At 42.6% G+C, this 17,763-nt stretch overlaps 1 protein-coding gene across 1 annotated transcript in view; it reads right to left on the bottom strand.

The window, feature by feature from the left end:
• Window positions 1-17,763, bottom strand: part of LOC127454268 (carboxypeptidase Q-like) — a 57,582-nt gene that overhangs the window by 4,833 nt on the left and 34,986 nt on the right. Inside the window, exons 6-7 of the mRNA XM_051721358.1 lie at window positions 16,077-16,168; window positions 2,005-2,206 (exon numbers count right to left, since the gene is read on the bottom strand). Of these exons, the coding sequence (XP_051577318.1) occupies window positions 2,005-2,206; window positions 16,077-16,168 (294 nt within the window). The remainder of the gene's footprint in view (window positions 1-2,004; window positions 2,207-16,076; window positions 16,169-17,763) is intronic.

Raw genomic sequence — 17,763 nt, 5'->3', positions numbered from 1 at the left:
TTTAATTATATATACTGTATAGTTTGCAGGTGCTGCGCGTGTCACACTGAATGAGCGCTCTCCTGTCATCTACTACAACATTCTCAGCAGGCGATGCTCATAAAATGTGGTGTTTTCAGCATATGAGCAGCTTCACACATTCACTTTTCAGCACGCAGCATACGCAGACTGCATATTTATTTAATTAAATCACATCCATTTGCAATCTAATAATCACACTTGGACATATCACCATTTTAATTTAATTTCTGTGTAAAAGGAGTATCAGAACACATGCTCAAATGTGTGTGTGAGCATTTGTAAGCAGCTGTGCGCTCAGGGACCAAAATGCTCGGTACTACCGTTACTGTAGAAAAACTGGTATCGGTACATCTTTTTTTATTTTAGTATCGACTTGGTACCGAAGTACTGGTACTTTTGACATCATAACTATTGACTGTACATCAACAATCAACTTCTGAGAATGTGGTACAGCTTCTGAGATTGAGATTGTGAGCCTCTATGCATTAAAATATCTGTGTATACCCACCTTTTTCCCCATAAGATGCAGCTTATGTGTCCATTTTCAGATAAAGCTTCTGTGCCCCCCATTTTTGGACAGAATCCACCCAACAAAGAAAAAAATATTACTCAGTTTAAGGCCTGTGGTTCAAGATCTGGCCTGGAAACCCAAATGTTGTCGAACCCAGAAGAGGCGATACATGAGCTAACATTCTTGTGCCCTTGAGCAAGTCACTTAACCCTGGGGTGGTCCAGTGGGACTGTCTCTGTAATAAATTTCTACAAGAGGCTTTGGATAAAAGTGTCAGCCAATGACAAATTAGAAATTAGTAAAACTGATGGGTTTTACAGAAAATGTTTTGACACATTGCTGTGGGTGATATAACAGTCAAATTATACTGGTAGAATTTGTCAAGCAGTACAAAGTTTTGAGTATCATTTTTATTGTGGTTATGTACACCAATGCTTCATGGTATGCAATACCTTGAAAAACCATGAAGTTATATCTAGTAATTCTATATATTTGTCAAAAAGGTGTCCAGTATGCCATGGAAGGCTAAATCCAAAACATGAAATCTGGCAAACAAACGCATTATGGAGAGGCTTGAATCAGGATGCTTGTCATGTTCAAATAAAAAGAGAGAAGCCAAATATTTTTTAATACCAGATACAATGGTATTTTTAAATGATTAATTATTAAAGTTGTTTTATTGGAATGTCCATAACTGTTTAAGTAAAAACAATCTTTAAATCTTTGTCTACCTTTACTTTGGACATTGATTTCAAATCAAAAATTTTAAATATTTTTTTTAAGTCGTTTTTGAAACCCTTCTAGGCTTTATTGTAGAGCTGCACAATTAATAATCAGTATTGCAATTACAGCTGCCACAATTAACTAATCATGAAAAGTGTCAACTATGGCAGTCCATGTTGGTCTACTCAGGTTGTGTCAAAATGTTCTATTGAAGTATGTTTTTTGTAGTGGCTGAACATTGTAAACAATCACAGACATGTCCGTTGCTCGCTTCTTTGACTAAATTATTCTAAATTAAAGTAACAGCTTTGTTTTTACACTTCTAAGAAGGCCAATTTGAAGTTGACCATTTTGGCAACTATTCTTGATTTACTGATGACCAAAACAGTAAAGTAATTTAGGAACATTATTCTCAGCTTGTTTTGGATGTGTAGCTGACATTAAGAATACAGCAAGCAGTTGATCCACCCAAAAGTATTATGTAAATTCTATTAATCGCAATTGTAATATCAATGGATAGAGCAATTATGATTTTTGGATTATCATGCATGCCTACTCTATCATAATACTGTATATATTGTTATCACTGACCATTAATTTAGATATTGCATAACTCCCTGTACCCTGATTCCACAATGTTATGCTTTGGTTAAAAATGCTTTGGGAATAGGGCCCAGGGACTAGGACTGGTTTTATTTAGTCAAACTGCTACCAAAGCAAGACTGAATTCTACTCTGGATGAAACTGACCTGGTACCCCAGCCTGCATCCACATGTTAATGTCAGTTCCCTCTCCGTGCTCCTCAAGCGAGGTGACATTGATGGGGGCCAATAGTTTCATCACCTCCTTCATGATTACCCGAGCTCTGTCATTGCCACTAAACTGCAGTCCCAGGGGGCTGAAAGTGCCCAAATCCGACTCCATTACAAGGTCAAAGTTTGAGATGTTTGCCTAAGAGAAGTGGAGAAGTCAGCAAGAAATCAGAATGCTTGTATGCAAATCAAAGAAATTAATACTTTAACCTTTTCTGATTATAAAATACTTTCTCCTATCCCATCTTATACAAAGACAACTACAAATAAGCCATGCATAAGATGATTTCCCTAAAAGGTGTAAAAACTGTGGCCTTTAAAAAACATCCCAACCAGCCGACTCTGTAACAATGGGATGACTGTTTTGGATTTGTGGCAGGGCTATCAGTTTGTTCGACCAATGGAAGGCACGAAGAGTGTTCAGGAAACCATCCTGGTTACTTAGGTAACCCCCGTTCCCTGATGGAGGGAACGAGATGTTGTGTCGATGTAGTGACACCAGGGGTCACTCTTGGGAGCCGGAAACACCTCTGGTCTTTGAAAAAAGGCCAATGAAAATTGGCGAGTGGTATTTGCATACCACTCCCCTGAACATATGGGTATAAAAGGAGCTGGTATGCAACCACTCATTCAGGTTTTGTGCTGAGGAGCCGAGACAAGGTCCCGGCCATTTCAGCGGGTAGTCCAGCGTTGTGGCAGGAGGGACACAAAGTCTTGTCCCTCCATCAGGGAACGGAGGTTACGCAAGTAACCAGGACATTCGCTATCTGTCACTCACTCAACATTGTGTCGATGTAGTGACACTAGGGGTCCCTATACGAAACGCCACAACTGGCTGAACTGTGTTACGTGAACTGGCGGTGTATGACGGGCAGACCACTGTGTGCCTCATAGCCAGCGCACCAGGCCGACACGTAACCTCCCCCAACACTGTTATGAGTGTCGAACGGCCCTTCGGGGACAAGGCGACTGCCCAAAAGATAGAGACAGGCTAGCCCAATTGTGGCCTCTTATCCTCTCTCTTTTTTGTTTCTCTCCCCAAAAAAAAAAAAAAAAAAAGTGTTAACCGACAGGGGCCACCAGGTCTACGTCGGGGTGGGGGTGTCACTCCCAAGGGGAAGACACCGCAGAGACCACACCACGCCCAGAGGGGGGGGGGGGTATTTTGAGTGGAAATACGTCACATGGTCTTGCCGAGCTTTGTCGGAAGTATGTCATGTGGAGAAGTCCCATGGTAGGTCCTACCCTATGGGGGAGGAGTTTCTACAAACATGGTGACTGGGGCAGATGGGCCTCTGGCCAAGGAAGACACAGTTTACCAACAGGGAAACGAATTAGCGGAAGATATACGTCGCATGGGGTTACCTTTGGGGAACCAACACATGCGGAGCACCTACCCCAGTACAGGGCTTAGTTAGCCCATAGTTTCTCCGCAAACTCGTCTGCCACAGGGCTCGGAGGAAGTCATCCAGGGAACACAGTTTGTGAACACAACTGGGAGTCAACAGCACACGTCTTCAGCTCAGGGGAGGTGAAAGGTGCAATGCACAAGCGATACACCCGGCCAGCTGTCCCAAACTTACCTGCTTGTGCCTGCCACTACACGGGACTAAACCAGTTCCACCCGGAGATTGTAGAACCTCGCAAAGGTGTTGGGCGTTGCCCAGCCCGCTGCTCTGCAAATGTCTGTTAGAGAGGCGCCACTGGTCAAGGCCCAGGAGGCCACCACACTCCTGGTAGAATGGGCTCGTAGCACTGCCGGAGGGCGGCACGTCCTGGGCGTGATATGCCATTGTTATGGCGTCAATGAGCCAGTGGGCGATCCTCTGCTTGGAGACAGCGCTTCCTTTCCGAAGCAAAAACAAAGACAAAGAGCTGCTCAAAGACTCTAAAGCTCAGCGTGCGATCCAAATAGATGTGTAAAGCGTGCACCGGACACAGCAATGTCAGGGCTGGGTCTGCCTCCTCCTGGGGCAGCGCTTGCAGGTTCACCACCTGATCCCTAAAAGGGGTCGTGGGAACCTTGGGCACATAGCCCGGTCGGGGTCTCAGGATCACATCCAGGCACGTTTCGCTGAAAGAGAACGCTTGCAGGTCTCCTACCCTCTTGATGGAAGTGAGCGCAGTCAGGAGGGCAGTCTTCAAAGAGAGTGCCTTAAGCTCAGCTGACTGCAGGGGCTCAAAGGGGGCTCTCCGTAGACCCTGAAGAACTACAGAGAGGTCCCATGAGGGAATGAGGCGTGGTCTGAAGGGATTCAACCTCCTGGTGCCTCTCAGGAACCTGATGATCAGGTCGTGCTTCCCTACCGTCCACTGTGTCGTGGTGTGCCGCTATAGCGGCTACATACACTTCAAGGTGGAGGGGGACAGCCGCCCTTTCAACCTCTCCTGCAGGAAGGAAAGCAAAGAAAGGAAAAAAGAAAGGAAATGTTGCCATATTTTAACTCTGTACCACAATGAAAAAACATTTCCTAAAAATAAAAACAAATAAATAAAAAAAATTCTCCTTGAATAAAATTTATATTTCTTTAATCATTTGATGCATTTATACACTTGGAACTTCTGCAAATTAAAATTGAGTAACATTTATTAATTCAGCATTGTCAATTATCAATGTCATTTTCACTGTCACTGAAGCTTATCTCATCCTCACTGTTGTAAATCAGAAGAACTAACTATGCACTCTGCCCTTTTTGTCGGACAAGAAGAAATAATAATCATAATTTTATTTATGTATAAATGCAATTATATTATGGTAAGCACTTCTAAATAAATAAATAATTCAATAATATAATTGATGCAACTATCTATAAAATTCCCAATGAGAAAAAGCATTAGTGCGAGTCCATTGTGGTACAGATTTGTCGTATTGCATGGTTCATACAGTATTATCTCAGTTTTCTGTTAGTTGATCAGTAAACAACAGCATCTAATGAACTTATCAAAGATGCAGAAAAAAATCATGATGTAGAAGAAACATACCTAAATGTGTTTAATAGAGTAATTTGTGGAGCACTTCAGCTGTTGTCTCCCCCGTAAGAGTGACCCCAGGAAAAATAGTGTTAGAGACAAAATCAAATGTCATGTGGCTTAAAAACAGCATATTTTTGGTTACTTTAAAGACTGCTCTTCACTTCCAGCAATGCATTATGTTGTAGCTTTTTCTGAAAGGTGAGAAAGTGAAAGAAAATAAATGGTTGCCATTTAGCTACACCATACCATTATGGGTTTGTTACCATTTCGCCATTTGATGTCCAACGTGTAGTATGAGTTCTGAAGCAAAACCATTTGAGAACCATTGATCTATGGTATGTTGTAAATATTTTGAATACAAAAAAAGTTGTAAATGTGACTTCAGTAAATGCAGAACATTGCAGGCATTTGCCAGCCACAAATTAATTTAAACCATTCATAAGTTAGCACAATTTGAATTATGTGAGTCTCTTTTACTTGAGAACATTTTTGAGATTTTTGAGAAAGGCTAACAAGATTAAGTTTAGTATGATATCCTATTTTGAAGAGGTTACCCATATCATCTAAACTGGGGTTACCTGTATCCTGAAGGTTAACAATATAACAGTTACATCAAGTCTTTAAATATCTAATTTTACTCTGTCTGGGTTTGTCATCTGACAGTGGGGTTTTACCAGGTTTGTGTTTCTTTTTTTTACTTTTGTTTTCTTTTTTTTAAGTAAACAGTGTCTTTAAGTCGATCCTAATATTAGAAGAATTATCAAATTGGCTGAAGTTTGCCACACAAACCCAACTGCTGTGGTGCCCATCCACCTAGCTTTTATTACGGTCAGTAATGTTTTACTTGGACTCTTTTGGTTTCGGATTGAACAGTGCAGTAAACTGTATTTGTCAGGTCTGTGCGCTGTAAATTGATACTTTATGGTATGGAATGATTTAGCCAGCAGTTGGACTTGAAACTATTGTGTCTGTACACTGCCATGGGATTTTGTTTTTTCTTTTATGAGGTTGGATTGTGATCAAAGAGCAGTTTTGGCAAGGGACTCAAATTTGTACTGTATTACGTCCAGTTATGAAGATAGTGGGTAGAAACAACTGGTACAACTTGGACTGGTAATGCATACTACTGAGAATGAAACCAACCATCATTCCTTTTGAAAAATAAAATAAAAAATGTGTCAGGATACAAGAACCCAGATTCACAAAAGCAATTCATTTCTATGTTATCGACTCCATTATAAAGGCTTTAAAGATATGTTATTTAGCTGAAGTGTGTAATTTCTGTGCCACTATCATCAACAATCAGAATTGCAAAACTAATGATTGTTTACATAAAGTTCCCTATCTGTCACTCACTCGACGTTGTGTCAACGTAGTGACACTGGGGGTCACTCTTGGGAAACCGAAACACCTCTGGTCTTTGAAAAAAGGCCAATCAAAATTGGCAAGTGGTATTTGCATACCACTCCCCTGAACATATGGGTATAAAAGGAGCTGGTATGCAACCACTCATTCAGGTTTTGTGCTGAGGAGCCGAGACAAGGTCCCGGCCATTTCAGCGGGTAGTCCAGCATTGTGGCAGGAGGGACACAAAGTCTTATCCCTCCATCAGGGAACGGAGGTTACGCAAGTAACCGGGACATTCGCTATCTGTCACTCACTCGACGTTGTCTCGATGTAGTGACACTAGGGGTCCCTATACGAAACGCCACAACTGGCTGAACTGTGTTACGTGAACTGGCGGTGTATGACAGGCAGACCACTGTGTGCCTCATAGCCAGCGCACCAGGCCGACACGTAACCTCCCCCAACGCTGTTATGAGTGTCGAACGGCACTTCGGGGACAAGTCGACTGCCCAAAAGATAGAGACAGGCTAACCCAATCGTGGCCTCTTATCCTCTCTCTTTTTTTTTCTCTCCCCAAAAAAAAAAAAAAAAAAAAAGTGTTAACCGACAGGGGCCACCAGGTCTACGTCGGGGTGGGGGTGTCACTCCCAAGGGGAAGACACCGCAGAGACCACACCCCGCCCAGAGGGGGGGGAGGGTATTTTGAGTGGAAATACGTCACATGGTCTTGCCGAGCTTTGTCGGAAGTGTGTCATGTGGAGAAGTCCCATGGTAGGTCCTACCCTATGGGGGAGGAGTTTCTACAAACATGGTGACTGGGGCAGATGGGCCTCTGGCCAAGGAAGACACAGTTTACCAACAGGGAAATGAATTAGCGGAAGATATATGTCGCATGGGGTTACCTTTGGGGAACCAACACATGCGGAGCACCTACCCCAGTACAGGGCTTAGTTAGCAAATAGTTTCTCCGCAAACTTGTCTGCCACAGGGCTCGGAGGAAGTCATCCAGGGAACACAGTTTGTGAACACTACTGGGAGTCAACAGCGTATGTCTTCAGCTCAGGGGAGGTGAAAGGTGCAATGCGCAAGCGATACACCCGGCCAGCTGTCCCGGACTTACCTGCTTGTGCCTGCCACTACACGTGACTAAACCGGTTCCACCCGGAGATTGTAGAACCTCGCAAAGGTGTTGGGTGTTGCCCAGCCTGCTGCTCTGCAAATGTCTGTTAGAGAGGCGCCACTGGTCAAGGCTTAGGAGGCCACCACACTCCTGATAGAATGGGCTCGTAGCCCTGCCGGGGGCGGCACGTCCTGGGCGTGATATGCCATTGTTATGGCGTCAATGAGCCAGTGGGCGATCCTCTGCTTGGAGACAGCGCTTCCTTTCCGAAGCAAAAACAAAGACAAAGAGCTGCTCGGAGACTCTAAAGCTCAGCGTGCGATCCAAATAGATGTGTAAAGCGTGCACCGGACACAGCAATGTCAGGGCTGGGTCTGCCTCCTCCTGGGGCAGCGCTTGCAGGTTCACCACCTGATCCCTAAAAGGGGTCGTGGGAACCTTGGACATATAGCCCGGTCGGGGTCTCAGGATCACATGAGAGTAGCCCAGACCAAATTCCAGGCACGTTTCGCTGAAAGAGAACGCTTGCAGGTCTCCTACCCTCTTGATGGAAGTGAGCGCAGTCAGGAGGGCAGTCTTCAAAGAGAGTGCCTTAAGCTCAGCTGACTGCAGGGGCTCAAAGGGGGCTCTCCGTAGACCCTGAAGAACTACAGAGAGGTCCCATGAGGGAATGAGGCGCGGTCTGAAGGGATTCAACCTCCTGGTGCCTCTCAGGAACCTGATGATCAGGTCGTGCTTCCCTACCATCCACTGTGTCGTGGTGTGCCACTATAGTGGCTACATACACTTCAAGGTGGAGGGGGACAGCCACCCTTTCAACCTCTCCTGCAGGAAGGAAAGCACCGATCCGACTGCACATCTCTGGGGTCTTCGCTTCGGGATGAACACCACTTAGCGAACAGACGCCACTTCAAGGCATACAGGCGCCTCGTAGAGGGGGCCCTAGCCTGAGTGATCATGTCTACCACTGCGTGTGGTAGGCCACTTAAGTCTTCCGCGTTCCGTCCAGGGGCCAGACATGGAGATTCCAGAGGTCTGGTCACGGGTGGCAGATGGTGCCCCGCCCCTGAGAAAGAATGTCCTTCCTCAGGGGAATTCGCCGGGGGGGGGCTGTCGTGAGGAGGGTGAGGTCTGAGAACCACGTCTGGGTGGGCCAGTAGGGTGCTACCAGGATGACCTGCTCCTCGTCCTCCCTGACCTTCCACAGGGTCTGTGCAAGTAGGCTCACTGGGGGAAAAGTATATTTGCGTAGTCCAGGGGGCCAGCTGTGTGCCAGTGCGTCTATACCAAGAGGTGCCTCGGTCAGGGCGTACCAGAGCGGGCAGTGGGAGGATTCTCGGGAAGCGAACAGGTCTACCTGTGCCTGCCCGAATCGACTCCAAATCAGCTGGACCACCTGAGGGTGGAGTCTCCAGTCTCCCCTGAGGGTAACCTGTCGTGACAGCGCGTCCGCTGCAGTGTTGAGGTCGCCCAGGATGTGAGTGGCTCGCAGCGACTTGAGGTGCTGCTGACTCCAGAGGAGGAGACGGCGGGCGAGTTGTGACATACAACAGGAGTGTAAACCGCCTTGGCGCTTGATGTATGCCACAGTTGCTGTGTTGTCTGTCCGAACTAACACATGCTTGCCCTGGATCAATGGCCAAAACCTCCGCAGGGCGAGCAGACTTGCCAACATCTCGAGGCAGTTGATGTGCCCGTCCAGGAGCCGGTGGCTGCGTGCACGTTGCATACAGTGCCCCAGCCTGTTTTGGAGGCATCTGTTGTAACCGCGACGCGCCTGGAGACCAGCTCCAAGGGCTGAAGAGGCAGTGACAGACCGGCGTGATGGCCACGCAATGTGTCCCGCAGCGCCATGCCCATCTCGGGACTCGAGTCTGGAGCCAGTGCTGAAGCGGTCTCATATGCATCAACCCGAGCGAAGTGGCCACCACTGAGGATGCCATATGCCCCAGGAGCCTCTGAAACAGTTTCAGTGGAACCGTTGTCTTCTGTCTGAACACCTTCAAACAGGTCAGCACAGACTGTGCGTGCTCATTCGTGAGGCGCGCCGTCATCGAGACTGAGACCAACTCCAAGCCGAGAAAAGAGATGCTCTGAAACAGGAGGAGCTTGCTCTTTCCCAGTTGACCCGAAGCATCAGGTCCCTGTGCACACAACACATCCCGAGAGTGAGCTAGGATTAGCCAGTCGTCAAGATAGTTGAGGATGCGAATGCCCACTTCCCTTAACGGGGCAAGGGCTGCCTCTGCGACCTTCGCGAAGACGCGAGGGGACAAGGACAGGCTGAAAGGGAGGACCTTGTACTGATACGTATGACCCTCGAATGCAAACCGCAGGAAGGGTCTGTGTCAAGGTAGAATCGAGACGTGGAAGTACGCATCCTTCAGGTTTACCGCCGTGAACCAATCTTGATGCAGGACATTGGCTAGAATGCATTTTTGCATCAGCATCTTGAACGGGAGTCTGTGTAAAGCCCGGTTCAGTACTCGCAGGTCCAAGATTGGCCGCAACCCACCGCCTTTCTTCGGTACAATGAAGTAGGTGCTGTAAAACCCCTTCTTCACCTCGGCTGGAGGGACAGGCTCTATCGCACCCTTCCGTAGGAGGGTAGCGATTTCCACGCGCAAGGTAGCGGCGTTCTCGCCCTTCACCGAGGTGAAGTGGATGCCGCTGAACCTGGGCGGATGCCTGGTGAACTGAATCGCGTAGCCGAGTCAGACTGTCCAGACCAGCCATCGCGACGGTTTGGAAAGCGCAAGCCACGCGTCCAAACTCCGGGTGAGGGGGACCAAGGGGACAATCCCGTGCTTTGTCGGCCTCTCCCATCTCTACCAGGTTGAGCCAAAGGTGGCGCTCCTGGACCACCAAGGTGGACATCGGCCGCCCGAGAGACCGCGCCGTGACCTTCGTCGCACGGAGAGCGAGGTCAGTCACCGAGCGCAGCTCCTGCATCAATCCCGGGGCGGAACTACCCTTGTGCAGTTCCTTTAGTGCCTTGGCTTGGTGGACTTGCAGGAGAGCCATGGCGTGCAGGGCGGAGGCGGCTTGTCCAGCAGCACGCAGGCTTTGGCTGTCAGGGACAACGTAAACCTACAGGCCTTGGACGGGAGCTTTGGGCGCCCACGCCAGGTGGCGGTGCTCTGTGGTTATAGGTGCACCGCGAGTGCCTTATCCACCGGGGGGGATCACCAAATAGCCCTTGGCCGCCCCACCATCGAGGGTAGTGAGGGTGGGGGAGCTGAAAGATCGGGACCGGGCAGTAAAAGGTGCCTCCTATGACCTTGTCAGCTCCTCGTGCACTTCCGGGAAGAAAGGAACTGTGGCGGGGCATGGCTGTGAGTGGCGCCGCGAGCCCAGGAACCAATCATCAATCCGCGAGGGTTCAGGGGAGAGCGGAGGGTTCCACTCTAGCCCGACGCTCACAGCTGCCCGGGAAAGCATGTCCATCATCTCCGCATCAGCCTGTGACTGGGCGACTGTACCCGAGGGGGGGAGCCCAGCTGAGGCTTCCGCATCCGACTGGACGAGCCCGCTCTCCGCTCTCAGAGGAGAAAATCTGAATGAGTGGTTGCATACCAGCTCCTTTTATACCCGTATGTTCGGGGGAGTGGTATGCAAATACCACTCGCCAATTTTCATTGGCCTTTTATCAAAGACCAGAGGTGTTTCGGGCTCCCAAGAGTGACCCCTAGTGTCACTACATTGACACAACGTCGAGTGAGTGACAGATAGGGAACTTTATGTAAACAATCATTAGTTTTGCAGTTCTGATTGTTGATGATAGTGGCACAGAAATTACACACTTCAGCTAAATAACATATCTTTAAAGCCTTTATAATGGAGTCGATAACATAGAAATGAATTGCTTTTGTGAATCTGGGTTCTTGTATCCTGACACATTTTTTATTTTATTTTTCAAAAGGAATGATGGTTGGTTTCATTCTCAGTAGTATGCATTACCAGTCCAAGTTGTACAAGTTGTTTCTACCCACTATCTTCACAAATGGACGTAATACAGTAAAAATTTGAGTCCCTTGCCAAAACTGCTCTCTGATCACAATCCAACCTCATAAAAGAAAAAACAAAATCCCATGGCAGTGTACAGACACAATAGTTTCAAGTCCAACTGCTGGCTAAATCATTCCATACCATAAAGTATCAATTTACAGCGCACAGACCTGACAAATACAGTTTACTGCACTGTTCAGTCCGAAACCAAAAGAGTCCAAGTAAAACATTACTGACCGTAATAAAAGCTAGATGGATGGGCACCACAGCAGTTGGGTTTGTGCGGCAAACTTCAGCCAATTTGTTAATTCTTCTAATATTAGGATCGACTTAAAGACACTGTTTACTTAAAAAAAAGAAAACAAAAGAAAAAAAAAGAAACACAAACCTGGTAAAACCCCACTGTCAGATGACAAACCCAGACAGAGTAAAATTAGATATTTAAAGACTTGATGTAACTGTTATATTGTTAACCTTCAGGATACAGGTAACCCCAGTTTAGATGATATGGGTAACCTCTTCAAAATAGGATATCATACTAAACTTAATCTTGTTAGCCTTTCTCAAAAATCTCAAAAATGTTCTCAAGTAAAAGAGACTCACATAATTCAAATTGTGCTAACTTGTGAATGGTTTAAATTAATTTGTGGCTGGCAAATGCCTGCAATGTTCTGCATTTACTGAAGTCACATTTACAACGTTTTTTTGTATTCAAAATATTTACAACATACCATAGATCAATGGTTCTCAAATGGTTTTGCTTCAGAACTCATACTACACATTGGACATCAAATGGCGAAATGGTAACAAACCCATAATGGTATGGTGTAGCTAAATGGCAACCATTTATTTTCTTTCACTTTCTCACCTTTCAGAAAAAGCTACAACAGAATGCATTGCTGGATTGTTTACTGATCAACTAACAGAAAACTGAGATAATACTGTATGAACCATGCAATATGACAAATCTGTACCACAATGGACTCGCACTAATGCATTTTCTCATTGGGAATTTTATAGATAGTTGCATCAATTATATTATTGAATTATTTATTTATTTAGAAGTGCTTACCATAATATAATTGCATTTATACATAAATAACAAAATTATGATTATTATTTCTTCTTGTCCGACAAAAAGGGCAGAGTGCATAGTTAGTTCTTCTGATTTACAACAGTGAGGATGAGATAAGCTTCAGTGACAGTGAAAATGACATTGATAGTTGACAATGCTGAATTAATAAATGTTACTCAATTTTAATTTGCAGAAGTTCCAAGTGTATAAATGCATCAAATGATTAAAGAAATATAAATTTTATTCAAGGAGAATTTTTGTTTTTTTTTTTGTTTTTATTTTTAGGAAATGTTTTTTCATTGTGGTACAGAGTTAAAATATGGCAACATTTCCTTTCTTTTTTCCTTTTTTCTTTTCTTAGAACTATTTTATGGGAGAAAATCAAGAGGTAAAAAATATTCTACTGTTAGAACATAATGCATACTATACAGAGTTAGCCCTAATGAACTGCCTTGATTAGCACAATTCTCTTTCCTGACGTATTTTATATTAAAACAGGAAATTGGGGCAGGGCATATTGAAGGGCTTGTCCCTTTTAAAAAACAAAAAAACAAACAAAAACAACAATTGGCAATAGCCTTTAGTTTATTTCATAGCCAAGAACATGATTTGCTACTTTTTACTGCTAGTCAGAAGCAGGTGGTATTAAGGGGAGGGACATTTTGGTTCTAGAGAGCATTTTATTGAACAAAATGAGTGCAGTATAATTCATCAATACTTTTGGTCTGTATTCCCAAAAGAGAGAGAGTGAAAATTTTAAATGCATATGGCTGCTAAAAGTGAATTTTTTCAAGGGGACAACAGCATATAAATGGCCACAAAACTCAGATTTTAATTCCATGGGGTTTTTAATATAGTTTGAGCTTTGAACTTTTTTTACCTTGCATTATGGTTTTTGAGGATGAGGGCATGTCACGCAACCTATCCATATTTTGCCATCTGCCTAATTTGCCAACTGTTATGCCAAGTGACAGATGCATTTGCTGTACTACCTTTGACATCAGCAAAAAAAATAAAAATAAAAATTATGGTAAATGTTTTCTCCCTTTTAAAAGTTTATAAGCCTATTTATTTTGCTATCCTAACACAATTATTTGGTGCACTATATAGCTGCATTTTTATTATTTACATAAAAAATTGCTTTTCCCTACTGTCTGCAACACTATGTGAACAGACCCACCAGCTCCAAAGATCCCTTTATGCCAAAAAGGCTCTATTTACAAAGATTTACAGAACAAATAACACTTTTTGCACAAAAGGGTTCTTTGGGTTGACAACTGCTTAATGTGAGTATGTATGTATGTATGTATGTATGTATGTATGTGTATGCATAAATTACATTACTGAAAGTTTTGTTTATAAATAGTTTTGAACACTGCACTACATTAATTTTGTATTTGCATTTCATACTGCAGAAAAATAAAACTTTTACAATGTACTTCTACAGCTTTGGGTTTGATTAGAAAAGGATAAATGACAGATGATCAGATCCAATGTCCTTTCACAGGTTTATCTTAGTATTAATATACAGTCTATGGTATAGTAGTCTATTCTTGACTCATAATTTAACAAAAGATGCCAAAAATTGTGTTTATCATAAACAGCAAACAACTCGAGCATGTAGCACTGTTTTCCCTCTCCTATCTACACAGCGCAAAAGCATATTTAAGTCGCGCGCTCGCAGTGATCAAAATGCACGAACATCCTATTTCAAATTTTAACGGTCACAGAAAGTCGGTTGAGTTGAAAGTTTGAGGGCGACGTTACCCTGGTAAATAAGAAATATAAATAAATGTTTTCATTAATTTTGTGTTATTTTTATTTATTTTGACCTAACTCCTTGTCATGTATGACTTACATGTTTTTTTCTGCAAGCACAAAGAATAAATGTCGACAAAATGTTTTGTCCAGGCCTAAGATATTCCCCGCCAGGAGGTTAGTAATTTCACACTTGAATCACTAATATCTCTCTTGCTGATTAACTAATAATCCTGATTCCAGGTTATGTAATAATTACATTTTCTTTGCCTCTAGAAAACATGGGAAAAAACAAAACAAGTTTCCAGAAGCACATCACAGCATTGAACTGATATAAAGAGATTAATCCAGTTTTATTCAAGAGTGTGAATATGTCAAAGAGAAGAAGTGATGGATATGTTTCAGTTTCTAAACTTATGCGTATCTGGTGTTTTAGTTTTATTGTCATGTACATGATAATTATGTTTTTTTTTTATTGAAGATGCCATATTAATTTAACATGGATTTATCAAAGACCTTTAACTAACTCACTGAAGTTCTGGACATCAGCATCATCAGAGCCATGACAAGTGGAAGTCAAAGGGGACATTTGACTTCAAAACAATGACATTAACAATGTCATAAAAGGTACATATGTTTCTATTAATTCTCAATATTTTGCATTTCATCAAGGTTTTTATGATACTAAATAATGGTTCATTTCTGTTTGCAGTGGCTCCGGAGTGCAGCATTACTAGTTTGACCATCTTCATACAGATAAAACACAACACTCCTATTCATGTTAGTTTTAAGATGTAATTTAGAGAGATCCCAATTTGTTTGTTTTTAATTACTCTGCATACTGACAGCAGGTCTATTTCATGTTTCTCTTACGTACAGGGATCCTCAACCTGATCTTTTATATGGTGTCCAGACCCCTCAGAGAGTCGCATTAAACTGATGACATGGAGATGACTGAAGTGAACTTTTGTTTCATTTGTTGTTTCCAAAAGACCTCACTCAGTCTGTTAGAACAGTGGCAACAAAATGATTCTGTATCTGCCCCAGTGCTAAAATTGTTTAACAGCTTTTCATTGGTCATTTGTTTTTATTTACAGTATTTGTACTTAGTTGTTTACTTGTTTATTAATCTTACTTATGGTTATAATGTTTACTTATAGTTAATGTTAAATGATTTAATGTTTATGATTTTTATATAAATAATATTACTACTAATTAACTTTTAGCTTATTTTAAAAACCTGTGGATTTATTAAGTCAATTCTCATAACTATTGCATTATGAATTGTGTTAATTATTGCTTGTGTTGTTGTAAATACAAACTATTAAAAATGCTTTACTTAATAATACTTAAATGTCTTTTATACGGTTATTTCACTTTCTTAGTGATAAACTATATGAACTATTCAATTCAATTTTTGTAATAAAACAAAAAATACATGTAAAAACTAAGCAAAAACCAAATGTTATGGTTGCATGTTGGGAACCCCTAAAAGGTTCTATATAGAGCCTTTCCAGCTGGCTCAAAGAACCCTTAAAAAGGGTTCTATATAGAACCTTTTAGGGGTTCCAAATATGAAGCAAGTGATAGAACACTTTAGGGTTCTATATGGAACCTTTTCTTCTAAGAGTGAAGATTATCAGTACAAAACTATTCAGATGAGTTGTCACATTCTAGAACATTAAATAGAACACAATGGTTTTAGAATGGTGCAGAAGTGTGATGTACTTTGTGCTGCTGGAAGTACTGAGCAGCTCCCACTCCGCCTGGCTCCTCTGCAGACCACAGCACTGTCCTCAGAGTTCTTTTGGGACGCAGCCCTGGGGACAAAAGCAATTGACAGCATGAGCCAACCACATAATGTTGCAAAATACATTTTCATTATCCAAACACTGTAATTTTGTCCCCCTGGAAAGACCAAGTTAGCCAGTTTCAGCAATCTAATCTTCAGCAGAAAGGGACAGGAGGAGAAGAAATGTATATTTAAAATAAAAGTCCATTTGTAAGGTCAGGTTATAACATCAGAGACTACATGCTGACATTTCGGAGTTGAGAGCGATAGATCATCCAGGCTCTTCAGACTGTTGCATACTGGGCACTTGATAACTGTCTGTACTTCCAGCAGAGTCTGTGAGATATTTTGGGCTTAATTTTGTTGGGCAATCTCTATGATACAATCTCTATGATACAGATGGGAGAACTGTCTGTGCGTGCATTCATTTCCTAAAGTGCACAGCCCACATGAGAAACCTGGTCATTGTATCCAAGTCAGATGACACAGCAGAAAATGGGGCTGGAATTGGTATAGGGTAAATCTCACAAAAACAGTCAAGAAATATCCAATTTAATACACAATAACTGTCAAGAGATGTTCCTGCTTAAAGAAAATGTAGTCTACTAGGACCCTTAAATTTTTTGCATAGTTACATTGTTTACAGGACATTTAAAGGGATAGTTCACCCAAAAATGAAGATTCTCTGATCATTTACTCACCCTCATGCAATCCCAGATGTATATGACTTTCTTTCTTCTGCTTAACAAAAACAAAGATTTTTAGAATATCTCAGCTCTGTAGGTCCATTTAATGCAAGTAAATGGTGGCCAGAACTTTGAAGGTCCATAAAACACATAACGGTAACATAAAATCCATATGACTCCAGTTGTTTAATCCATGTCTTCAGAATCGAAATGATAGGTGTGGGTGAGAAACAGATCCATATTTAAGTCCTTTTTTTACCAAAAATTCTCCTCTTTGACCAGTGGGTGGCGATATGCACAAATAATATGAATCGGCAAAAACAAAAAAAGAAGAATATGAAAGTAAATGTGGACATTTATTGTAAAAAAAAGGACTTAAATTCTGATCTGTTTCTCACCCACACCTATCATATCACTTCTGAAGATATGGATTAAACCAGTGGAGTCATATGGATAATTTGTATGCTGCCTTTATGTGCTTTTTGGACCTTCAAAGGTCTGGCCACCATACACTTGCATTGTATGGACCTACAGAGCTGAAATATTCTTCTAAAAATCTTTGTGTTCAGCAGAAGAAAAAAAGTAATACACATCTGGGATGGTATGAGGGAGAGTAAATGATGAGAGGATTTTCATTTTTGGGTAACCTATTCCTATAAGCACATTTTCTCATTACTCTTATATGCCTGGTATTGAGTTTCTCAATTTTTAATGATGATTCTCATTACTGTAATGCAGTCATTTGTATTACAGTACAGATACTGCTTTGCAATGATTTTTTTTTTTTATTAAAATTGAATATTTTTTAATTATTAAAGGCAAATGCTACCATGATGTATCTTCTTCTTCTTTCGGCTGCTCCCATTAGGGGTCGCCACAGCGGACCATCTATGATCCGCATATTTGACTTGGCACAGGTTTTACGTTAAATGTAGTT

Source organism: Myxocyprinus asiaticus, chromosome 16 (genome assembly GCF_019703515.2).
Source record: "Myxocyprinus asiaticus isolate MX2 ecotype Aquarium Trade chromosome 16, UBuf_Myxa_2, whole genome shotgun sequence".
NCBI classification, from domain to species: domain Eukaryota; kingdom Metazoa; phylum Chordata; class Actinopteri; order Cypriniformes; family Catostomidae; genus Myxocyprinus; species Myxocyprinus asiaticus.
Note: the sequence above shows the minus strand (reverse complement) of the source record. Positions and strands in the feature narration are given on the sequence as shown.